The sequence below is a fragment of the Grus americana genome, chromosome 20 (assembly GCF_028858705.1).
Source record: "Grus americana isolate bGruAme1 chromosome 20, bGruAme1.mat, whole genome shotgun sequence".
NCBI classification, from domain to species: domain Eukaryota; kingdom Metazoa; phylum Chordata; class Aves; order Gruiformes; family Gruidae; genus Grus; species Grus americana.
In genome coordinates, this window is record NC_072871.1 from 2,947,491 (window position 1) to 2,973,217 (window position 25,727).

Below are 25,727 nucleotides of genomic sequence, written 5' to 3' on the forward strand. Positions count from 1 at the left end.
ACCTTTACGTTTTGCCTTTTGAAATGCAAGTCTCTAGAAGTCTCTGGGGGGAAAGTCTGAATATGAGCTCACTCTGATGAGGGACTTCTAACTGTGCATAAAATAACAATCATTCACACATTAACACACAACAAAATAGGCTTCTTATGCAGCAGCATTATCTGGCTGTATTAGCTGATTGTTCTTAAGTGTGCTATTTGGTTAGTGTTTTTGGAAGGGGACCGGGATCAGAAGTTATCACAGTTAACTTGCATTTTTATTATCATAAAACTTAGAAACAAGAAGCTAAGTCACTTCTACTGGTAAAGACACATATCAGCACTGAAGCACAAGACAATAAACAGTCACTTATATGAAAATACATTACAATAGCAAAATGCTATACTGGTGTCTAATACCCAGATCTGGGCAAAAATTCTTGACATTTTCTGATTCTTCTAAAGAATGAACTTTCTCCTCATTTCTCATCTGAAATGATGGGCCACTCAGGAGATTAATAAAACTAAGCGCAGTGTGGTCAGTTATACCATACAGAGGTGAAAAATGAGATTCCTTCAAAATTCTGAAATATCAGTGTTGAAAATCGCAAGTGAATACCTTAATCCATTCCAGTTGGTCTGTGCTGCGGTTCAGTATAGCCTGGCAGTGTCCCTTTGTACCAGGGGTCTGGGTCATCCTAATATCCACTGAACTCTTATGTCCAAAATCATCTCAGCAGCATCCTTTTTGTCATTTGGGTTATAATTTGCTAAGGAATGTGACCTTCAACTTTCCACCTCTAGACTCTAATCCTGCCAACATACATGTGCTGGAGATGGTCCATGTAAGCGCTCCTTGATTTGGGGGGTTGTTCCTATAATGATGCAGTTGAGAGTAAACATAGGTAAAACTTTTTATCCACTTTTAATTGGAGCAATATAGATTCTACTCATCCCATACACCAAATAGGAAAACTGAGCTCACTTTTACAATGATACCCTTGTAGCTACATGCTCAGGACTAAGTACAGCACAAGTATACGATGGTAAGATTGCAGCTGTGATCCTTATAGCTTGATTTAAATTTGCTTCCGTATGTATACGGAGAGAAAGTTAATGTTTATTTACCAATACTTTTTGTTTGTTAAGGGGAAAGGAAGTGGTAGGTAAGTGAATCTTTTTATGAATTTAGGATATATTGAGTGTTAGTTTTTTGGGGATCAAAGAGATTAGGGAAGAAGAGAATTCTGAAGAACTAAAATATTTTTATCAGACTTCATATTAAAAAAAAAATCTGTTATTTTTTCTTTCAATCGTATTGTTCTGAAAAGTGCTTCCCCCCCCCGCCAAGAAATGTAAGGGTCAAAACCTGAAATCATATATTTTTAACTCTTTTAGCACGAGCTGCCTATTTCACCCTTTTTCTGCATCTTGGATTTTTTCTTATAACTCTTTTAGTTTCACATCCACCCAAAACAAAGCATATTTTCAGTTTGACCACAGACTGAAAGGTCACTTGTTCACATGACTGGATTTCATCATCTTCTCATTCAATTGAAAATGCTGATGCATGTGCATTTTCACATCTCCAGAAATGATTTACGTTAAAGAAAATTTTCTAATTCAATAAACACAAGTTTCTGAGAACACTTCTGTCCTTATTTAGCTTTGGAAAAATCTGAGAATCCACAGCTTGGGTTCAGTCTGAGATATTTCCCTTTAAGCTTGACCTCTGTCTCACTTAAGTGGCTTTACTCTGACTTCATGACATTGACTATCTGATATACAACAGGGCCAGAATCAGCCCCTGCACACTTATTATATTTGCTGGTCACTGGTACAGAAACATTATTAGCACTGAGAGGGGAAAAAAAGAGAGAAAGAGAGAATTTCCACTAGGATAGATGTGTGGATTAATATGCCTGCACCACTTTAAAACAAGTAATGCCAGATATATTACTTTGTCATATAAAATGTGCTAGTGTGCTAAGTGTGCTAAAAGCTGGTGTGTGTGACAGGGTGCAAAAGCTTGTTCTAACTGGATGAAAATAAATATTTTTGTGCCATGGATAATGGATCAAGAGAGTCACACCTGTAATGGAGCTGCAGCAGGCAATTTTTTTGCTTGTGAAATTTATCATTAGTGTACAGTGGACACAAATTATTTGTCTTGTGGTAGGAAGGACTCATTATTGCCAATGGGCTTCCTAGAACTTCTATGGAATATGCACAAATATATATGTATGTCTATGTATATATGTGTATATATCCCACAGAAGGCTCTTTTATTGTATGCCAAAACCTGCACTCACCACTCCTCTCCCCCAGACCTCATATTTACCATCATTCAGTGCACCAGGCATTAAGGGATGATGACTTTAGATAGTTTTTATGGAAATCTGCTGTATAAGCCTATCAGGATTGCGTTATGGCCCCAGAAGAATGCTACATCTCATTTGTAGAAATTTGCACCCCCATTTTCTCCAAGGATAAACCAAATTCATCCTATATACACTTCACAGAAGCTTTCCTACCTAGTTGCTGAGAATCACCTGTCCTGGACAGGCCACTTCTAAGTTTTCCCTTTATGAGATTCACCATGTTGTTTCGTGTGCTAGTGACCTAAAGTGCCCTACGCGGTGGTCTGCAAGAGCTGCAAATGTCATGAGTTCAGATCCTATTTTGGGCACACAACTAAGGATCAGAAGCTCAGAAGGACTCAACGTGGGGTGTTGAGAGAACACTTTAGAAAATCTGAGATAAGAAAAGTCTTAGGGTTTCCCAGAGAGTAATCTTGTCTTGAACTGCCAAGAGAGCAAAATTTCACCAGATTTTAGTGTGGTGGGGGGTGGTTCTGAGCGGTAAAAACAGTCCTGCCAAGGAGCTGAATGACCAGACACCCTTTCTGAGAAGTAATGAGGCCAGATCATGTGTGTTAGGTGCTTAACAGATACATGGGGAATAACTGTTCCCGTCTCAATTTCAGCTTAAAAGAAAAGGCTGAACAGGTGGAGGAAACATAGGAGTAAGGACTTAAAGATGGAAGTGAATCTAGCTAATAAAGATGTGAGAGGGACTTTCTGACCAAGAGCATTTGCACCTGCTAGCAGGATCTTTCTGCCATCCTGACCTATTTTCAGGTGCCAGTTTTCTCTGTGTGATTGTAAGAGAGAAGTTACATGTAGAAAATGAGATTTGGACAAAGAGGTGTCCTTACACCTAATGGACAGGGCCAAGAAGGCAGGAAGGTGCCCGTGGGAGAAGGGGATCAAGAAGACAGTTGAGATGTGGGGAAAAACGAAGGACAAGTCAAAGAAAGGATGGGAAGCCAAACTGTTATGAGGTTTTGATGCGGGGACATTGGCAAGGTCTCCTAGATGCACAGTGTTGTATAGTGGATCAACACCCAATGACTAGATTCAAGGAGAATCTGGAAGCAAGACAGATACCCACTGAGGAAAGAAGGGCAGGACAAGATGATATCCTCTGAGCTTTTGTGAGGTGTTTAATGCTGTTTCAGTGTAGATAAAACAGTGATGGACTGAGACCTACTATGGGACCCAGGAATTGCAGAATAGGGAAGGATGGCCAAAAAGCCTTCTTTTCTGAGATGATTGACTACATAAAAGACCTGCTAGGTTTAAGAGGTATAGATAGCCATGCTGTCACCATGAAGTTGCTTACACCAAGCCATGAAAAGGCAGAGATCCTGGTGTTGCTTGGATCTCCCACCTCCTGCTCTGCTCCTCTTCTCCCTTCACCCCCAGTGTGCCTTGGTCTTTCTCTGTGCTCCGGACTTTTCCTTGTCAGCTCAAACAGATCTTTATATCGTAATAAATTGTCTCCTGCTAGGAAGAGGCTCAGTGTGGACAAAACAGCCTGGTCTCACTGCTGGTTGGGCTGCAATATCACACACAGTCTCCAGGCTGTCTCCACCAGAGAACTTCTCTGCCCATTTGATCTCTTCAGCTACAATCCCCCATCCCCAGTGCTACGTATTCCCCAACCTCAGTGCCTCCCCAACACTAACAGTTTGCTTTCGGCCCCACCGTGGCTGTAAGTGGAAACGTTAACTAGGCAATCAAGCCTTGCTGTCACTTCTGGCCCAGAAGTGGAAACTGGAGGAAATCCAATAAGGTGAGGCAGGAAAGAGAAAGACTTGCAGAGAGTGAAGCCTGGTCATTGCAGAGCGGCTGGGTGGTAGGTGCTCAGGCATGAGACCTCCTGGAAGTTAAGAGTGTAAAGTCCAAATCTATGAGAACATTACTTGAGTCATTGTCAGCGATGTATTTATTGTGGGAGGAGAAGGAAAGCTGGGGAATTTCCCTGAGAAACAGTAAGGTCTATGAAAATAAATAAGTGCAAGGTGGGAAACTAAACATTCCTGAGCTCCGCACCTGGCTGTGCCATGCCGTGATTGTCTCTTTGGTCTTTTGGTCTTGTGTAGGGACTACTGGTTGTCAGCCTTCACCCAGGGAAAGTCTGGGGAGTCCCTTGTGGTCAGGGGACCGCTCCAGCGTTGACAATGATTGCAAGGGGGAGCACCAAGACAGTGATTTCTTTAGTTGCACTTGCTTTGCATTAAACATAATGGAAAGCAAAATATTGCAGAGGTTTACTCTCAGAATTTCAGTGGTTGAATTAAAAAGTGTGGAAAATTTTGCTGCGTGTCTCTCTCTGCCTTGTCTTTTCTGTTTTCCTAATGTTAGGACCAGGCAGGGAGATTCCACTTTCATGCTGAAACAGAAAGTGTTTGTGTGTGTTCCCTAGAAATTTCACATAAAGTTTTGAGGCTATATGTTGACTTAAAGAACTGTAAACAATTTCTTGGGGAAAAAAAATTTCAAGTAGCTTCTGCAAAGCACAAGATATAATTTTAATCTACTTTACAGGGAAGTTGGAAGGGATTAATTAAGCAGTTAACGATTAATCTGAGCCTTATGTTAGTGCAAAGTACTGAGCAAATCTATTCATAAGGAAATGATGAAAAGTAATTACCTTTTAGAACTGAGAATCTGAAGAAGGGTCATGCAAAACTATACTGGAAGTGCTGGAGAAAGTTCAAAACACTTTTTTGAGTTGAGGAAGTTGTGCATTGGAGGTGGAACTAGTGATGTAGCATAGCTGCAATATTCAAGAACAATATTCCTACCCACAGGTATAAACTGTTCCTCCCTAGCTTACGAAGTTTTGAAGAGCTCTCAGTTTTTACTTTCAAAAATATGTTTTTTCCTCCAATCTGACTTTTCATTTTTCTGTTTTGTTTTGTGGTTTTTTTGTTTGTTTGTTTCAATTCAACCTGCGACTTCAGCTTTCCCTACCCCTTAATTTAAGGCTGCAGGGAGCTGCAGGGGAATGACAGTGCAGAGGAAGGATAACAGTACAGAGATCGCACCCCGACGCACACCCACAAAGCCAAGGTCCAACGCGGTCACACCAGGGCCCTGAAGGGAAGCCCCCACCAGCTGCTGCCAGGGACCTACAGTAAAAAGGCACCAAAGAAAGTTTTGTGCTCCTTAGTGTAATCTACCAGCTTGATGTCGCTAACGTTGACCATTAGCTTGTCTCCTACTTCTAAGGAGACCACAGCACCCAGATAAATGGGCTGGAACCAGCTGTTTCCCTTTTCACTGAGCGTCTTGGTGCCAGTCAGCAGCTGGGTGGGCTCAGGGTAACTGTCAGTGACTTTGGTGATGATCTCAGTGACAGAATTAGTTTTACTGTAATTTTCAATGGGCCCTCGGAAAGTGACCTGAGCATAGACATAGTAGTCCCCAGACACAGGTATCACCAGTGCGTTGCTGGAATAACTCAAGTTGTTCTTGGTAAAGGCCAAGCCTCGCTTGTCTTCCCACTGCAGGATTGGCAGATGGTTTCCCACGGTGTTGGTGAGATCTTGTTTCTTCACTGCAGGAGGAAGAGAGAGGGAGAAGAGGTGGATTAGTTTGCTACAGCCGGGGATATGCTGCTGAATGTAATGTGAGATCTCTACTACAAAGGGCAAGCAATTTAAATAGTAGGGTAATCAAAATGCTAGGACAGAGATGTTCTTATTTTACAGCTTGAAAACTGAGATGAATTGGCTGCAGGCCAAATGTCCAGTGATATTTTTGGAGGGTCTCCATAGGGTGTCCAGATCTGAGCAATCAGGAGTGAAAGCCAAGGATGCTTTTGGAAGACCTTGGCCAGTACAGGGTGCCTGAAGGGGTATGCTGCGACTGGATGTCCTGGTTATGGTCAGATCCCGAATGATGAGACTGTCCTTCCTAAAGACTGAGTCTCATGGCATTGTGGAGCAATACAGATGGCTTTACCCTGCAGGTCCAGGGTGCTGTCTTACCTATTTACAGAGTAAAAACCTTGTCCTTAAGTGAAACCAGTGCTGGGACAATTGTACGCATGGGTACCATGCCTGTACCTAATGGTTTGGGACAGTAATAAGAAATACTAAAGCATCATTTTCTTCAGTAGCGATGGATTGCAATTGTGTTTCTTAGACAGATACTACTGGGCTTGCAAAAGCTTCACAATGATCAGCGTGATCTATCAGCAAGCACTGAGACACTTGAACTTCTCCTCCTGCCAAGTCTCCTCTGAAGGATGTTAGGGTTTGTTAGCCCTTGTCTCAAGCTTTTCTTCCTCAGTGTTTGCAATGAAATCTTTTGCTGTAGAATTGCCTTTGGTTTACCAGTGTCATTTGAATTTACCAAAAACCCAGAAGACCCCACTGTGCTTCAAAAGACCCATTTCCAAAGCAACACATTATATTCAGCACCATTTTTATCTCAATTTTTTTTTTCAAAATACTTTGCTGGAACAAAACACTAAGCTTGGTGTTAGCCTCAGCTTTCCTCCAGACTTTTTCCCAGCCTCGTAATTAGCCGATTACAAGCAGAGCTCTAATCCAAACCCCAGCGTTAGTCTGATCCAAGCCAAGGATGCTCCCCTGGCTGCAGGGATCTCAGGGGAAGAATCAGGGAACTGCTGCGCTATTCCCTTTGCCTCTCCTCTGCCTTTTTAATTTCACAGGACAGCCAGAATAAGCCCTAGTACTTATTCATTTTTCTGCAGGGAAGCAAAAGAGTTCTCTCTGCTCTTTCCTGACTGCCACATAAAATTGTTGTGGTATAACGGCAGCTGAGGCAGTGAAAAGGAAGAGGATGAAACCCATTAAGATTCTGCCAGGTATTAAAACGAACCTGGAAAGTTAATGTTAAATGCTGAGAAAGACTGAAGTAACTGACTTCCAGGAAATGAGATCTTTTTCATGACCTTGAGTTAATGTTTAAAGTTGATTTTGATTCAGTATTTGGGGAAGGGGTGTGTGTGCATGGGTAGGGAGGGAAACTGAATGCAGGTAAGGGAAAGCTTTGAAATTCTCTTGGCAATAACCATTAGGTTTATTCCGGGTGAAATGAGATTCAGAAAAACTAATATGCTCAGTTCCCAGTGGCATCCATTTCCCTCTCTTTGCTGGAAATAAATGATCCGTAAGGAGACAGGAAGGTATTAGGAGTGCAATTTCTTGCATATTCTCTGAGTAACACAACAAAATAATTGTTTTCTTTCAGCCTGCCTGTCAGTGCTGCTGAAGTATCAAATCATTCTGATCTTTCCCCAGGAGGCAAAGTACATGAGGAGAGTATTTCTGTGCGGGAGAATGATAGACAGGGATTGTGATAGCAAGCTGAGCTAAATTATAGAAGTATTATAGGGACTATGAGGCTTAGAGCCAATGGAGCTGATACAGAGAGAGAGGAATAAAAGAAAGTGAAAGTACTCATGGTCTGCCTTCATCCTCATCTACCTCTCGGGTGTCTAGGGACTGGTGTGAGTCCTGACAAAAATTAAAGCAGCATTTGGGTCACTCTAATGTTTACAAGACCTTGGAGTAATACCTTTCAGAGATCAGCTGGTAGCAGATGAAATCTTGTTTGAGATGGGAAGGACCAGAAAAGATTAGAATATTTCCAGAAAATGTCCTGGGCTCTTTTCCATTTTGGCAATTTTGGGGAAAAATTGAAGAGAAGCTGCATGTGAAATATTCTTTTCCTCATACAATGACGCATTTAAAATGTCAATGACACTCAATTCTTCAATGTTTTTTATAACTAACAGGCATCCCAAATGAAGTACATGATTTCATAACTTTCAGAATTAGGCAACTCTAAGTTTTAAAGCTATAACCTCCCTTTTAGGTTAAAGCTCACTCTATTGATGCTCTCTATTTTCAAGTTAATTAATTTTCCCCATGCTTCCAATATAGGTCAAGAGAAAAAAATGCTTGTTCAAGTGCCTTTGAATACAGTATAGCTCCTTTTCTAGCAGCAGTTGTACTTTGTACTTGTAATTTATTTATTTCATAAATATATGGAGCTATACTTCCTGCAAATATACATATTATGCTAATTCTTGAATTAAATAAAATCTGCTTTTAATAAGGATTTGTTGCTACAGTTCCTTCAACTTTTCCATCCACTATAAATTTCTGGCATCCCTTACATGTGAAATTACTTTTCTTTTCCCCAAATCCCTTTTGATTTAATCCCTTGCTGGAGAATCCCTGTTGCTTGGCAACTTTTTGGGTACATTTTGTGGCATATTGCTGAACTTGTGGGGTTTCTACAATTCTTAGTCCTCACTGGTGTGACAGCCTGATACTGAACGCTGTACGCTGAGGCCAGACTCTTGGTCTCAGCAAGAGATTAGAGTCTGAGTCTCCTCTTGTAGTAAAGCCCTTGTACAGCATGTACTGCAAAGTCCCATGGCTGCAGGGTCTCTGTTGCTCAAGATCGTGCCCTGGGAGTTTAATAACTGTCCTTAAAAGGTCATTACTTCCAACAATCAAGTGGAACCAGAAAGCGATGTTCTACCCAGATTTAGTGGAGTGCTCAGATACCATGGCAACACGATACATGCAAGCCAGGTACTTGATGGGGCTTCTGCATCACAGTTCATCCAGCCATGCCACAGGCTGGTGACGAGAAGGAATAGGCCTTGGTCTGCATCTTGATCCAAAGTGCAACCACGTAAGTCAGAGAGGGGATGATGGCATGGCATGGCGCAGTCAGCACCAAATGTACATTAATGCACAGGAGAGAATGGGAATGGAGAAAAGTCCTAGCTTGGTATTCACATGGATTTTGCCATTCTTCACTAGCTATAGCCACCCTGGGAGAGGACACCTTGATGCCAGTTTGGATACATTCAGAATGCTCTGTATGTGTTAAAAAGGGCAAAAACAGGTGGAAAATTCATCATGAAGGAACACAGACCAAAACATTGAGTCATTCTACTACTGTTAATTCAGTGGTGCACTCCCATGAAAGTACTGTGGCTAGTTCTCATTCCTCTCACTCCTGTGCTCTCACCATCTGAATATATGTGCCTAAAACTAGAAAAAGACAGAGAGAATAGAGATCTGGAATAGATTTCCTACAAGTGAGAGTTTGTAGTCTGCCACCTTCGCTTTGAAAAAGGTACCTGAGGTGGGGGAATGTAACAAACATCTGAAGAATAATTATTCCTTTTTCACTTTCTATGCATGAGCCATGGTTTCTGAGAAGACCAGGGTGGCACCCAAGAAACTATTATACAGCAAGTTTAAAATAACAGGAAATATTTTCTCACTGTGATGCACTGTTAAGCTCGGGAACTCATTGCCACAGGGTACAGCACCAAAAATATGCTTGGGCTAAAAAAAGGCCAAAGATAAGCTCATGGAAATTAGGTTCCCTGATGGCTACGTAGCACAGCAGACTGGGAGTAGCTTTTTTGTACAGAAAAGGAGTGATAAAATCACTGTAGCTTTTTCCTTTTCATGCTCCTTGCTATGGCGAACAGTGACTGGCCCAAAACAGCAGGCTGAGGAGGACGGGAGATTGCTTGGGAATGACAGTGAAGGAATTTTTGCAAATGGGGCTGGGGGCTGCAGAACTTTGAAGGCAACTGTTGGGTGCTTCCCTGTGGCAACCAGACTTTTGTGCAACCCAGTGAAGTTCCCATCAGCAGACCAGTGCTTCAGCTGCTCTTCCGAGTCGGCTGTACCAGGCACCTCTGGGTCTCTCTGCCGTGGGGGGACTCAGGGGAAACAGGGACACTTACACTAGCAGACATGGTCCTTTTGCTCCTGCAAAGTTACACTTAAGCAAAGATGTTATTTTTGAACAAGGACAGGTTAGTTTTGGAGCTCTAGCAACCTGAGTGCAAAAGGGGATGGGGCCAAGGATGCGCATTAGGAAGGAGCTTGTGGATTAGGGAAAGTAAACTAAGCTGGGAAAGAAATCAGCCCTGAAATGCTGATTGGTTTAACCTTGTAGGTGAATTTCTGTGAAATGTCATGCCACTTCTTGTATGCTTCAAGTTACTGAACTGCTCCCCTGGGACAACACACCGGGTGTTGGGGAAGCCTCTGCAGTGAGCTGTATTTCTGAGAGATATAAATTGCCTTCGGTCAGAGCAGCTGGAGAGCCTTTCAGCACTCAACTCCATCCACATGGGAACCAGCTATGAACTTTTTCCTCTTCTGTGGTAATACCTAAATTTTCCATGTGGCTGGAGGTGGTGAGGATGGGGAAGGGCTCAGGACAGTGTCCTTGGTGTGATGACAGCTAGACCTTCAAGGCTGAGATGGTGAGATGGTGGCCTTGCAAATGCTGGCAGCCCCTCAGAAATGTATGGCAGCCCACCCTGCTTCGCGATCTCACCTTCCTAACACAAGATAAGGCCTTGGAGGGGTTCAGCTGGACAAACTTTTCCCTTGCTTTCTCCAATGTGAGTCAGAGATGATCTCACTAAAACCAGAAGACTATTTGATGGCAATAAGGTGTGTGGCACAAGTCAGACCTTGCAGAAAAATAAGGGCCCTAAAACTGGTCTTATTTGACCTGATTTTGCTCCAAACCTGGTAGTTTTTCCCAATTCACTGCTCCATGAGGGCTCACTTAGGCTTTTTCCACTGCCTTTTCTAGAGGATTCAGCAGATTACTAATACACCAGGCACATATTTAAGTTCAGTTACAAAAGCTGCTCATTTAATGAAATAAATGGCTTGGAAAAGTGACAAGAAGAAAAGTTTCTGTCAACTACCTCCTTCATTGGCCCTTTTCTACAAACACAGGCTGCTGTAAATCTGTCATGGTCAACAAGGCAAAGCTGATGATTATTTTCCCCATGTTTCCTGCAATACCTGATCCTATCAGACCCATATAAACCAAGGTTATTGCACTGCTACATCTGCTGTAATACCTGTGGGAAACGCTTCATTTTTGAACAAGCATTACCTGTCAGATGCGCTCTTGGCTTTTCTGCACTGGAAAGTGTATCTGTAACTGAGGGGAAAAAAGAAAAAAAGTGTGTAAGGATCCCACTTCCCTTAAACACATCCCTGGAAGTGCTTAAGACCAGGTTGGATGAGGCTTTGGGCAATGTGGTCTAGTGGAGGGTGTCCCTGCCCGCAGCAGGGGGGTTGGAACTAGATGATCTTTAAGGTCTCTTCCAACCCAAACCATTCAATGTTTCTATTCTATGATTCTATGATGTTTGCTACTATTCAAGTCACTGAGATGTGAGCGGCGATCTATGCTGCCGAGGAAATGTGTGCAGCCCCTTTCCATTTCTGCATACGTTTGAGTCAGGAGTTATTTGCCGTGATTGTTTATTGACATCATTGAGGTAATAAAATCCCTTTGGAAATGACCGAGCTTGTCAGGCCTGCTGTGGTGTTGACATGGCACATTGCGGCCATGTCTTAAATTGCTGGAGGGCGAACGGAGGGGAGGTGTGGTGTGCATGGGCTCCCAAATCCATGCTTTTGCATGTTCAGGGAGTTACACCAATCTCAGAGAGCTGCTGGGAAGGTCTGTGCCTGCGCTAGAAGGAGCGAGCTTGCACAGCCCTGGGGTTAGAAATGCTTGCACTTTCGCTACGGCCCCAGTTATCTCCCTGCATCTTGTTGCCCAGGTTTGCCTCTGTCTGCCCTGGCTTGTTTGGCTCGGGAAGGATTTGGGTGGTGAGAGAGGAAGGCAGATGGGGAGGCGTCTGCCAGCAGGGTGCTGCAGCAGTGATTGCAAAACCTCGGTAAACAAAGGTGTTGGGGATGGGGGAAAGGAATGGCAAACTTACCAGTATGTACTGCCCGTTGCTTCAGAAAGCGAGAGCCCCTCTCTTCTGTGACCTGCAGGAGACATTTGCAAGCAGTTAGCTCAGGGGTCCAGGGTATACAGTACCTCCACAGAGGGTCTGGTCTGCATTATCCCAGAAAATGGAATATGCTACAGTAATATTATCGACCTCGGATAGAGTTTTTATGTAAAAGGACAAGTCCTGACAGGGCTTTGCTTCATTGCAAGTTTCGTGCTGTTTGTTTGAAACTGCCTGCGTCTCAGAAAAGATGCCAGGGACAGGACCTGGGATCCTGTGGCAGTGCTTGCATTAAACTCATCTTGTTCAGAGGCTGACAAGCCCTTGGCATAACTGGGGGAGGACTGGCAGAGTGGCCAGAGTGAATGAGCCATCGTTGACCATCCTTTGTGACGGTGCCTCCATCCAGCACTGCTGGAGCACCTCTGCTGCTTAGAGATGCTTCTGTCCCTCAATCTGTGCAGAGCAAACAGAGCAAGCAAAGCAATGCGAGCAATTCTTCCCTGTCTCAAGACTCAGCAGGTCTGAGCATTTGCAGGTGCTCAGTGCATCCATAATACCAGCGAAAAGACTAACTGAGGTGTATCAGCTACAGAGCTGCTGTTTCACCTGCTTTTCTTTCTGCATCTGTGTGATTTCAGACTGTTAGTCTGTTGCTTAGGTCTGTCTGGAATCTTGGGTTGCCTCATTGGAAGACGGACAGGAGCTGAGCAGGTCTGAGAGTGCAGCTGGCAGAAGGTGAGCTCTGCGGCTCGCTGACACTGCACCGAGGGAAGGCAAGGTTTTGCAAACATTTGTGTTTCCTTGCCTCTTACATTTTGCTCTAGAGCTGAACACCAGCACACTCGTAACACGTTCCCGTGCCAACATGCATTTGCATGGCAGCAGGGCATGGCCCTGGGCTGTGCCAAGCAGTTCTGACGTATAGGCTGAGCACTTCAAAGGAAGCTGCTGTCTGCCTGCCACATGCCTACTGGGGCTGGTCCCTCTGAATCACACTTGGGCATGGCCGGTGGCTTCTCACCAGGTGCTGGTCCTCTTACGGCAGCCTGCAAAGCCTGTGGGTCCTAACTGGAGGATGCTGTGGGATGCTGACTCTGGATCTGACCTCCCTGGCGTGTGAGGAGCGTCCCTTATGTGTTCATTGCGGGTCTAGGCCAACAGTGTGGCTGCAGAAAGGAGACAGTCTGGGTTATGCAGCCAGGTCAGGGTTGACTATCAGGGCTGTCAGGAACCCCTTATCACACAATGTTTGTGAGGAGCACGCTGGTGTGGTATGGTGTGTTTCCTGGACAGCTACAATAAATACATTGAATAAACTGCCACCAATCAGCTTGCAGCTAAGGATTTGATGCACATTGCTTTAATAAACAGGCTGAAATAGTATTAGCATGTAGATGATGAAGCTATCTCCTGGTGACTGTCTCACAAATTTCAGATACTGCAGGAGAAGTAGAAAATAGATAACTTATATTGGCCAGGAGGAGGAGAGTATTTGTGGGAGAAGAGTCAGGCTGCCTGGGTTTGGGGACTGCCAGCTGCTCTAGTAAGCCCAAAGATATTTTAATGTTTTACTAGCAGTAAACATCCATGTGCTCCTGCAGAAAGCCATAATTAGAAATAGTTGCTCCAGTTGGAAAAAAAAAATGGAGAAGGAAAACTGCAGGGAAAATTCTCTTTTTTTTTCCCCCCTGCATTCCCCACCTGTACACAGATGTATAGCCCAGCCATAGCGGTCTGCTGCTCTGCAGGAAATGTCACCTAGAAGGGATGGTGGTGCAAAAGCTCAGTGTGTGGCTCACAAGAGAGAAATGGTGTTGCGCTGTCAATGAGATGTCTGGGCATTTCACTATGACTAATGACTTTCTCCGAGGTCCTGTCTGCTTGCTGTGGTGTCTAAACATGTCTGTACTTTTGATCTGACACAGAGTCATAGCCAGGTGACTTTGTCCTTCCCTGTGTGGGAAACACAAGATCGGTGTGGAGAATTTCCCTTAAACACTCCCCCTTGCTTTTGGCCAGGTGTATATGCATATATTTACACCATTATTTATGTGACACTTCCTATGTATTTCTCTAGTGACATATTTTCTAACGATGTTAAGTACTGCAGTGAGCTACAAATCAATCACAAACCTACATTTAATCATGTAACTTCAGTGGGACTGCTTACATATTTAAAGCCTAACTTCTGCTGAAGTACTTTATATAAACTTGGATGTTGCGATACAGAGGTGATGGGAAAACGGGAAGGATATCAAGAAGAATTCTGATTCTTTATAAAAAATAACAGAATGGTTTTGACTAAAAACCGGGGAGAAGCTTTTTATGCAACCTCAGTGTACTGGTCAGAAGGAAACTCCAGGTGCAGGAGCTGCATTCACAGATGCTAAAGGACAGTGTGATGCAGTAGACAGAGCAGGGGGCTGCAAGGTGTGAAATTATTCTGTTGCTTGGCAAAGGTATGTTTGAGGTTTTTTCCTAATTGTGCTATTTGATAAGGATACAAATCTAAACCTCCTATAGAAGCTATTTTAGCACTAGACAGTGCTACATAATGACCAGGTATTAGTAATATTTGTCCTAAATAGGCACAGATGTTGTACATTGATGGTGTAGATGAGGTGGTGAGGGAGAGCTAAGCAGCATGAGACAACAGAGAGATCATTTACACAATTAGTGGTTTTCTTTCTTTTCCTTTCTTGCTTAGCTGTGATTCTGAAAAGTTCACAGCATGGCTTCAATTTTCCCTTTGGTTACTGTGGAGAGACTAACCAGCACTGAGTGATGTTGAAAATCCCACCTTACAGCTGACTTGCAGGCAAACAATGTCTTGGATGGCCGGCTCTAATTACTCTGAAGACTGCGGTATGCAAAACGCTTCTATATTTTTTTTGATACCAAGAATGTCCAAAAACCCCAGTGCATTTATATCCATATATTGCTAAAGCCAAAAAGAAGGGCTGAACATCTCCTGTTCTTGCGCTTTGCCTCTTGCACCTCCAGGAAGGGCCGGGGGTATCCGATAGAGAACTGCCTGGGAAAAGCAGCTTGGCACTGCAGGCAGAGCGATTAATAAGCAAAATATCCCCAGCACTTCCATCCATTCCATTTTTAGCACCAGACGCTATTTTACGGGCAGGGTCTCTGCAGGTCATACATGGTAGATACACCCTCACTTTTGCTAGCTCCGGAGATGCTGCATGGCCTGGGCTGGGCATTTTTGGTAGGGGCTTGTCCTGTGCCAGTACAAACTGGCTTCAGTGGGAATATTTCAGCTGGACTATCATGCCCAGTGTAAGCAGGTACCCAGGGCATGTGCTCACCGGCTTCTTTGCCCACAAGGACACTGTACATCAAGAGCAATGGCCAGTTAGGAGTTTTACTGCTGCTGGCTTTTGGACGGGGAATCCCACCCACCTGGGGCTAGGTGCGATGCTCACTGCTCGTCCCCAGGCATTTCTCCTTCCCTGCAGATCAGGAAGCCATTTCAGGTTCTCTTTCCCATTTGGGCAAGCCATTAGGGCTTCTGGTTCTGCATGAATTATGGTTCTGGCAGTCCTTTTCTGAGCTTTGTTGCTAGCTTTCCGGCTTCATCCTTTCGGATGGGATCCAGGTGAAGCTGCTAGGACTCTAAAGTCCCTCCTGTACTGCAAAGCTTCCTTCCTTCTCCATTGCAAGGCTGACATGGCACACAAGTTCACGTACAACCCTTTGGACAGCTTTTAGAATTTTCCTTTACGCTGCTTGTGGTCCTGCCATGCCAATATGCCATGAAAATAAGCCTAAGTACCAACATCTCGAGGCCACAGGACTTGGTGCTCTGCTTTATTGGGCTAGCTAAGCAGGCTGCTAAGGCAGCCAGAGATGCTCTCCTGGCTGCTGTGCCGTTCCCATGGTAGATTTATGCACTCAGACTGAAACTGGGCTTCCCTTTGGGGAAAGACACACCGTAACCCTGGCCCTGCCTCTGGAAGGGCACCTCTAGAGACTTTTATAGATTTCCTGCTAATAATCCAAGCCATGTGTTACTCCTTAAAGAACCCTATTTCCTCACCTCGCTCTGTCTTGAAGTGCAAAAGAAAGTGATTTCTATTTCCAAAAGGGAAGCAGTGTAGCTAGCCTGGAAGGTGTCCAGGGAAACCATCATCAGACAAATTAGATGTAGCATACCATGAAAGAGAGAGAACCGGTGGCTCACACATGTCACTGTAATGACATAACTTGCCCTGCTTTTTCCTGAAAGGGACATTTCTAGAGGAAAAGGTGAGTTTGTATCCTTTCAGAGGCAGAATATGACCCCATGTACACCCACACAGAAGCAGAGATGAATAAACTGCCTCATCCTGCAGGCAAATCAAAGAGGCACACCCCTGTTGCACTAACCTTCCCCGGCTCCCCTTCTCCTCCTCCTTGCTCCAGGAAGGACTGGCTCAGGAATTTACTATGTCTGCTTCTCAGCTGCCAAGTCCCTCCCTCCTCCCAGGACTGTCCCCAGTGCAGGAGAAGTTGATAATTCGGCATGTGTGGGCTGAGCTCCGGCCCTGGGGTAATGAGAGGACTCCTCTCATGGGCTTGCTGCTGCATGGGTCAGCAAGCAAACACACATCTGGTGCAAACTCAGGTCTGCCCACTTGCTCCCGGTATGCCCAGGGCATCCGCACCCCAAAACCGGTGCCACAGAGAGCTCTGGCACACGTGTCTCGTCCCAACCTAGTCCTCCTGATTTGGACTATCAATGGGGCACATGAAGAAGGCATCCTTTAGCAATCCAGTTCTAACACTTCAAATGCAGAAGAAAATGCAAAAAGCCATTTTACCCGAGAGCCTTTATGCCCAGAAATGGTCCCATGGACTGAAACAGGCTACAGCTGTGCCGAGTCGCAGGACTGAGCACCTGGGCTCAGCCCATGACACAGCTCTTTGGGGAATTAACAGAAAGCTACGCAGGCAGACAAATCCACCCATCCGTGCTCTGTTGCTGGACAACACTGGCAATGCAGTCAGTCACCAGTGGAGTGAATGAAAAATTCAGAAAATGCAGGATCCAGTTGAACTGCAGCTGGGCACTCCACCCACCGGGCTTGGCTCGAAGGCAGCGGGCAGCCAGCCAGCCCCGATGATTTTTCTCTTCCTCACTGGGACTCACAGAGGCTGTAACTCATCTGATCACCTCGTTACATCATTGTGGGAATACTACATGCTAATAATTCAGCGCATATGCATGGAAATACACACTAGCATAGCCCAGGCTAGCCCGAATCTAATAGGTTACATTGCGTTTTTCTTTTTAAGAAGCCAAACCCACTCACAAAAATACTTTTTTCCGCTAACTCTGCCAACAGGGTCATGAGCCAGGAACCCATTAGTCCAATCGAATGGTTAACATTTTATTACTATTTCACTCTAACATTGTTTCAAGAACTGAACTGTTCTGCTATGCACAACCTTGCAGGACACGAAAAAAGAGCAATGCAGCTGAGACTGCCCAAAGAGTCTCTCCACTCCATGTACACCTGCTCTAGGTGACCTAAATACCAGTAACAGGTTCAGCGCAACAACATGCACTTTCACATGTGCAAGAAATTGGCAGATTTAACAGTCTGAGGTACTGCCCAGGGCTGCCGCATCTCCTTTTAGCTGTGCATGAAGTTATAACCAGGTAACGCAGAAGATGCTGCACCCAGAAGCTGGCACCGCTTGGGCACGAGATGCCGGCTGTGCAGGCTTGAGGTCAAACGGGGGCCAGCACGTCTCTGTGCAGCCGAGAGCGCGCACACGCGCAGCTGTGGTACAGTTGTCACACTCTCTAAACATCCGCAGGCTAAAAGTGTGCAAGGTTAGAAATCTGCCTTTGAGGCCACTTACTAACATTGCTTTCTTTTGCCGTTCCTAAGTGAGCATATAACAAGCAGGCTAATTAGTTGGGGGATTTCAGACCTCCAGTTAAAATTCAAAGCTTAATTCCTTACACCTATATGCACATATGTATCCTTGTAGCACGGGGCAGTCCTGCTGAATTCATAGTCTACAGTGGAAGTAGGCACTTGTTTGCAGTCTGGTGGAAGGAGTGGGGTGGCATAGAAGAGCAGTGGAAGCATCCACACCAGTAAGCTTGTGTTGCTAGGAGCGAAGCAACTTTAGCTGTCTGTCAAAGGAGAAGAGCTGAGAAGATCCCTGGATCTAGAGAAAGTTTTCATGGGGAGTAAAAAATGGGATGCGAAATTTAGGGTCAGACTCCTTAATTGGCTCAAATCATCTCTCTGCAGCAGATTGCATTAATAATATTATGAGAGCTGTAGCTGTCCACCCAGTGATGGATGATGGTCCCTGACCCGCACACATCAGTGGTGTGGCTAGCAGATGTTTGCTGAAATAGGACACTGGGAGGGAAAGTCTCAGAGTTAACCCGAAAGAAAGGAGGAAAATGAGCCATAGTGTCAAAATCTGTCTGGAATCAGTGGAGAGACACCGATTTCCATCAACTAGTGATTTTTCTTAAGCATTTCCTGCAGCATGTCAATAAAAGTTTTAAAGTTGTGCACTGTACTGTGACCTTAGTGAAATTAAGACAAGAGGAACAGAAACCGTTAGTTAAAAAGACCAAACAATAATAAGTTTTATGCCAGGCAGATTTGGTCTGCAAAAAGAAGAAGGAATATAACAGTAAGTTTCTGATGTTCCTTTAAACATGAGAAACTCATAAAGAGAATAAAAGAACCAACCCAACCCTGGAGATGCGGGACGCGGTGCTCTCCTCCTCGCAGCATGGCAGGACAGAAATCAGCCGTCAGTCTCTTACCTGGCTGGCGCAGGAGCTGGGGGCTCGGAGGTTTCCGACCAGCAGGTAGGCAGTGGGCAGCGCCAGGAGCAGCACGGAGAGCAGGCACAGCAGCACCCCGCACCGTATCCTCCGCAAATCTTCCCTGAGGTGCATCCTGGAGGCTTGGTTGGTCCCAGGAGCCACCTCCTCTAGGTTTATCTCAGCCACATGGTCCATGCCGGCGTCTGGCGTGCGAGCTGCTGCTGTTCCTGGATGGGAACTGGGAACGGCAAAATCTCTTCTGGAGTCTGCCCTGCATGGAGACCCCCATTAAATAAGAGCTGCCCCGAGTGTGGGAAGGCACCAACACACACACACCCTCCCTCCCAAGGAATGCACCGCCTACAATAGAAACCTAGCTCAGGGAAAGAGAGCACCGCGGCTCCCCAAGCTCCCCGAGGTGCCTGCTGCGTGCCTCTGTCTGGCTTTTTTTCCCCCTCGCTGTGCAGAAGGAAGCTAGGAAAGTCCCAGTGGGTGGAACCAGGATAAACCCTGCTGCTGGGCTGGATAAGCTTGAAAGCTTTTCCGCATGGCAAAGGGAACATGAAACCAATGGGAGTGAAAGTGAGAAGCAGGGGTAGAGCGAGAGCGGGCAGCAGAGGCAAGCAGGCGGTGTCCCAGAGCCCAGCAGTGTCAGCACAGTCGCGGGAGAGAGGGGACGAGCCTTTTAGGGAATGCAGGGGTATCACAAGTGACCCCCAGAAGGGGTCTGATTCTCTGAAATATTGCTCCGTTCCTATGTTTTAGCAGAATTTGCAGCAGGCTGCAGGTTGCTCAAAGTACCTTTTGCACCGAACAGTCCGGGGTCAGGCCTAAACCAGGGTGTTTTAGTGCTGTGGGGCTTGTCCTCTCCAAACTCTATTTAATTGTGCTTTCACAGGAGCCTGTTATCATTACCGGGAAAAGCTGTGTCTTATTTCACTTGGGAAAAATTTATGTCATCTTACTTCATCGATAGCTGATATTTCTGATTAAAAGGGCCTGCTGCCTATTGGCAACTGATTTAGGAGAAACAAGCTCAGCTAGCAGCCCAGGTCCAGCTGGAAGGGGCTCCCTTCTCCCCCGGGGAAGGCTAGCTGTACACTCGCTCCCTGCCACACAGCAGCAGCCCACCCTCCATCCGCAGCCTTGGCAGGGGTTAGGAAGGGCTTGGCGGGAGCCGTCAGTGGAGATGTTGCCATATAGACTTATCCAGATTGTTGAAACTGGAAATTTTTTTCCTGGGAAAACATAGTTCTCATCAAAACTGAAACTTTCTTTGATTTATACCCACACACTGATGTGTAGAAACTTCTCCTTTTTCCCTGGGGAGACAAACAGAGTGGAAACTTACTTCTTAGTGAGAGGGCAACAAGGTTTGCTTTACCCCGCCTCCCCATGAAAAACATTGCAGATTTGTGTTATTACAAAAGAATATCAAAGAAAGAAAAATATTTTCTCATGTCCCAGTCTGCCTGCAACTCCCCCCCCCCAAATAAAAATTCAGCCAAATAAAAATTCAGCTTATCACTTGCACTTTGATAACACTACTAGAAATCTTCCTATTACAATAATCCAGTGCAGTTCTTGATATACTAGAAAGCTAAAAGTCATGCTCTGAGCAGAATGTATAATTTAGTAAGGATGACAGGCTGTCAGTGGTAGGGACAGGGATCCTTGCCAGCAGACTGGATAGGCAATAGGCCAGGGAAAGAGAAAGTGTGAAGGGGAAAGCAAGAAATAGTGAAACCCAGTATGTTTTAGGGAGATGGAACAGGAGAGCTGGTAAAGCTCCAAAGGACGTGTGTTCTATTCCCAGCCAAGCCACGTAACTCCTTTGTGACCTTAGGCTAGTGACTGACTTTGTTTCCTTCTTTAATTCATTGTTTGTTTTCATTTAGGCTGTAAAACCTTGAGGACCAGGACTACTCCTTGTTTTTACAACACCCAGATGTGATTTTGGAGCAGGTGTTGCTCCATTGATCATAAATTTAACAGAATGAGTGGGAAGATGCTGCTTAGAAAAGAAAACTCATATTTCTGTGGAAGTGCTGTGTAGAGATGTGACTTCTTTTCTTCCCCCCCCCCCCCCGCCCCCCGGGGTCCCAGTTGCTTATTCTAGGGCAAAATACTAAAAAACTAATACTAATATTTTGGCCATGAGTGTCAAAGTTAATTTTCTCTTCATTGTGAGTGCCACAAAATGCTTAATGTATATTCAAGGCACGTGCCTTACAAGCAACCAGCCACAGATATCCCCAACCTGTAAGTAAGCAACCCCCCTGGTGTTTAATTTTTTATTATTTTCTAAGGAATTCCAGTGGAGTCGGTTCTGAGTTAAAACAGCTCGTAAGAGCTTTTATCGGCCTGAGACTTCTGGCAGTGGTGTGTGACCTGCAAACCTTTGGCTGGATGAGGATGAGTAGCTGAAGCCTCAGACAGCGAGAGCTGGGCTCTTGAGATGAGACGGGAACAGGCTCGTGAAGCCACGCTGAGAATTTGTTCTCAAAAATCTCAAGAAAGGAAGGAGACATTTCTTTTTCCTCTCCAGAGAGCATCTGGCACACCGCGTGCCTTTCATTTGCCAGGAGGTGACTTGCCCAAGAGGGCTCAGCAAGGCAGCTTTAGAGCAGCCAGAATAAACCCAGGTCTGCAAACCTCCCACGCCAGCGCTGGGCTCCTGCTGCCCGGCCGCCCTTGGCTGTGCCGCACTGCGCAGGGTGCTCCTGCCTGGAGCGTTTCCCGGCCATCCCCAGCTGCAGAACAGGCAATGGTGACCTTCGGTGACCACAATGGGCTCCTCTTTCTCGTGAACGGAGCTGGGCCTGTGCAGGCAGGGTGCCGGCAGGGGCAGTCCTGCTTGGCTGTCTGTCATGGTGCTCTTTAAATTTCTCCTGCTGCTCCCTGTTTGCCCCCAGCTGAGCTCTCATCCCTGACTGTTGGGTAAATTATCCTGCTCATGTCAGACATGTCCCAGCCTGTGATCCTTGACTAGTTTCTACTGATTAGAGAAATCTGCAGGGAGAATCAGCATGTGATATTTGCTCCTCTTAATCCCGTCATATCCTTACCGCTCGCTGTTTTGCTAGGTCATCTGGAGTCTCCCACTAGAGACCTGGTCTCTGCACTGGTCATGACTCCCAGGCTGGTATTTTATCCTTCCCTCTTGCTGCTGCTGCCTCGATGCTGTGGTTGCTAGTTGCTGGCATGGTCTGAGTGGTGGTTCCCCATTGTGCTTTGGTGTGGCCGTTCCGCACCCCCCAGCACTTGGCTCGCTGCACAGGGAGCAACGGGCAACGCCTGCTTCTGCCAGCCTGTGGTCTGAGCTGGGCAAGGGGAATGGAAAAAGCAGGGGGTGCTAGTGGTGTGGAAATTTCTACTACAGCAGGGTCAGCCCGTGGACATCCAATAAACTGAAGTGTTGCTGGTTGTGATTGCTGAGAACAGCAGGGCTGGAGGGAAGGCAGAGGGATGGGGGGCTCATCTTAGCATGACCAGCACCATGTCCTCCTTTGTGCACAAGGGTTGTGGGAGGGTTTTGCCGTAGGCATGGTCAGGTATGGGTATGTGTCAGGAGGGGCTTTTCAGGTCAGTCATTACTCTTACACAACTCCTGACCACCAATAAGCAGAAGTAGGACGTAGCTGGTCACTATGTGGAAATGTTACCCAGTTAGACTGGGTTTGTCACCAGAGAGGAGACAGGGACCAGCTCCTCGAGCTGCCCCTTGCCAGGGGATGATGTGTGACAGGAAGGAGTGGGAGGGTGCAGGATGGTTCCCCACCTCCAGCCACTCTGTCCCTGCTGTGACCTCCCACCTCTCTGCTGCTGAAAGCCTTCTTCTGCCATACAGCACATGTCCTCTAAGCACGTTTCCCTCCCACGCATGAAGCGAGATGATCAGCTGGGCGGTACTCCCGTGGTGTCAGAAGCTGCAGGAATGTCATGGCCCAAAGGGATGCTGCTCCCTGTCTCCACCCATGGCTGCGGAGGAGGCAGGGGGCTGTGAGATAGGAGCTGAGCCATGACAGGGTCTCCAGAAGAGCCTCTCAGGGCAAATCCTAGTCTATCCCCTTGCGTATGCTGTGGCAAACCATGGTGCTTGTCAGTACGACATAGACAACCTGGAATTTCTTGAATTTAAAGTGGCTGCACCGGGCACCACATTTGTTGCTGGGCTGAACTGCTTCACCTTCTACTACTGCTACCAGGACATGTTTCACAGCAGCAAGACCCCAGGTGGGACACAGACAGACCAGAGTTTTGGTCTCCTCTGGTGCCCAAGTAACCTTTCTTCAGCCCTCTGCCTTTACTTCAAGGAGAGAAAGGCAAATAATACACAGAATGCTTTGCACTGTACCGGACTTCTTATACTGAGTACACTGGGACAAAGTGAGATGGCATGAGAGGAATGTAAGGGCACAAGGTCTCCTAGAATAAATTTGATGCAATGTATTGAGCAAAGAGACTGAAATCTAGCATGGTCCCTGTGGCACACAGACCCTTGAAGAACTCATCCTCTGTTCTGTGGATCCCTAGGGAGACTACTTGGTTTGCCCAAGACTGGAACCCAGGAGGAAGTAACATGTACACCTTTTTGATGACAGAGTGATAAGATTGCAGCATGACACAGGGACGAACCAACTCGACAAGGGAAGAGCACCTTAGTTTCTAGTCTTCGAGAGACTAAAAGCACCTTAGTCTCTCCAAATCTCTCCTGACACCAGAAGAGGTCAGGTGCAGGGCTCCCTAGTTCTCATCTAGGAGAACTCTCTACATTTGACCAAGGTGTTTTGCTTCCCGCACTTACGATTTGTTGCAGCTCAGCAACACAAGGTGGTTTATTTTCCTGGAAATTAATTTCTGGTGATTTGAGACCCTTTTACTGTCTTCACTCCTTCCTAGGCATAATGCGCTCTGCTTTTCCTTATACTTTTTCTCTCAGTGAATTTCCCAGGATCAGAAAATAGGCAGAGATATGGAAGAAAGCTCATGATAAAAACAGTGGAAAACATTGTTCTGTCAATCAAAAAGACCATTTACCATTTACATTTGCAATAGCCCAGGCCCAACTGATTACAAAGCTGAGAAAAGTATTCTTAGCCAAACTCCAGGCAAGGTTTTCAAGAAGATACTGTGGGGCAGATGCTCTACTTCTGACCACAGTGGTACAGATGAGTTGAAATCAGTGAGTGAAACCAGTGCACATCAGTTGAGGATGTTGTTCAGGTGAGATTCACACAACGTACCTGTGCATGGGTGCAAAGTCTGAACTCTGCTCCTCATTCATGAGGATGTTTAGGGAACAGACAGTATCAGCAGGAAATAATATAATCAGGTCAGATGTATAAGGTTTTTCTCCTAGATTGAGTACAAGATGTATTTACAGAGACACTGCTCGTTCCTGTCCGTTGCTGGAGTGACGTCTTGTTCAAGTTTTGCAAGAATGCATTTGTATTTTCAGGGACAGGTAAGCTGGACATTTTCCCATCTGTTTCAGTACATACAAGGAAGCTGGCTCTGTAAAGAATTCCATTCATGATCCAGGGCTTTGTTTTTCTCCTTGCTGTTGACAGTCCCTAGCAATGATCCAACGAAGGAGAGATTTCCACTCTGCTCTGCATCAGCCTCCCTGCTCTACGTGCCTGTTAGCTAGCTGTGGTTTGCTTCTGATAGACTATTTTCTGAACACTGCGAGGTTGCTGAGGATACACAAAACAGCATCAGTGATGCATGTTTCTATGTGGCAAATGCAAACAAATGAAGAAAATCTGATTATACAGTGCAGTTCCTGGTTATTTTGTAGAAAAGATTATATGGCATGAATTGGGGGAAGAATGACTTCGTCATTGCCTTCCTTTCATACATCACAGCTGGGCACAGATGGACTTTCCCTTTCCTATTGCCTTCTCAGGGAATGGTGCAGCCCAGAAGTTGTAAAGTGTGAGCAATGGGATCAGGGGATCTTGTTCACTTGCTCCAGACTCCAAATTTCCCCGAGCAGGGCAGTGATGACATAGTCTTAGCTCAAGGATTTGACTCCTGTTGCCCTGATATGCCCTCAAACCCTTGAGGCTCAGTGTGTCAAGGCATGCTTTTGTGTCATGCCTGTTTCACTTTTGAGACAGGGCTTCAAGTTTTAGGCTGCCACTGACACGTGAAGTGCATGCTGTAAGAACCTGGGGGGTAGGAGTTTTCTTCTTTCCCTGTAGGGATGCCCCATGTTTCCTCAGACAAGGCCTGCTGCTCCCATAGACATGAGTCTGCCAAAAGAGCCCCAGGCGTGGCTGAAATGCTGGGGAAGGGTGCTGCTGGCGTGCCAAGTGGCATGGCTGCGTGCCAGCCAGGCAAACGGAGCCAGAGCTGAGCAGAGCCAGGGTGCCATTTCCACTGCTGCCCTTGCTCCTGCTCCCTCACACTGCAGGGGCATTGCCAAAGCATGCAGGAACACATTCACAAGAGAGAAAAATTAGGAAACAAAACCCAGATGCTTTCAGACAAAGCTTGATGAGAAAGAGTCATTTGCATGATGAAGCAGGAATTTACGAAGGTCTCTGCTGTAAGGAAGTTTATGATGGAAGGTTTGTGTCAGATCCAAACTTCTCCCACTGTATTTCTTATTTAGCTGCAGCCTTTTTCCAGTTCTTAAAAACCTATTTACAAAGGAAAAGGTTCTGACGTCAGACTTGGCTCATTGGTACAGCAAGCAGAGAGATAGCTGTGGAGCTACAGAGGGAATAGCTCTGCAAAAGACAGAGCCCTCTAGCTGGGTAAGTGCAGAGATAATTAAATCCAGGCTCTTAGTC

At 45.8% G+C, this 25,727-nt stretch overlaps 1 protein-coding gene across 2 annotated transcripts; it reads right to left on the reverse strand.

Annotated features, from left to right (window-relative positions):
- Positions 1 to 234: 234 nt before the first annotated feature.
- On the reverse strand, positions 235 to 19,366 carry TNFSF15 (TNF superfamily member 15). 2 transcript variants are annotated; one of them, XM_054849125.1, is made up of 4 exons: positions 18,922 to 19,366; positions 12,102 to 12,153; positions 11,261 to 11,308; positions 235 to 5,885 (listed from the first exon to the last, which is right to left on the reverse strand). In XM_054849125.1, exons 1-4 carry the CDS (start codon positions 19,117 to 19,119, stop codon positions 5,458 to 5,460), a joined length of 726 nt encoding a protein of 241 aa, XP_054705100.1. In that variant the 5' UTR covers positions 19,120 to 19,366; the 3' UTR covers positions 235 to 5,457. The 2 variants fall into 2 exon arrangements, with proteins under 2 accessions (XP_054705100.1, XP_054705101.1); XM_054849126.1 differs by lacking the exon at positions 11,261 to 11,308.
- Positions 19,367 to 25,727: the final 6,361 nt, after the last annotated feature.

Bases quoted from the DNA above. Each gene is read 5' to 3' on its own strand.
- TNFSF15 (XM_054849125.1), bottom strand. From the start codon at position 19,119: ATGGACCATGTGGCTGAGATAAACCTAGAGGAGGTGGCTCCTGGGACC. The intron at 12,154-18,921 runs GTAAGAGACTGA...TGTCTCCTGCAG, and splicing joins CCAGCTCCTGCGCCAGCCAG to GTCACAGAAGAGAGGGGCTC. The intron at 11,309-12,101 runs GTAAGTTTGCCA...TTTTCCCCTCAG, and splicing joins GCAACGGGCAGTACATACTG to TTACAGATACACTTTCCAGT.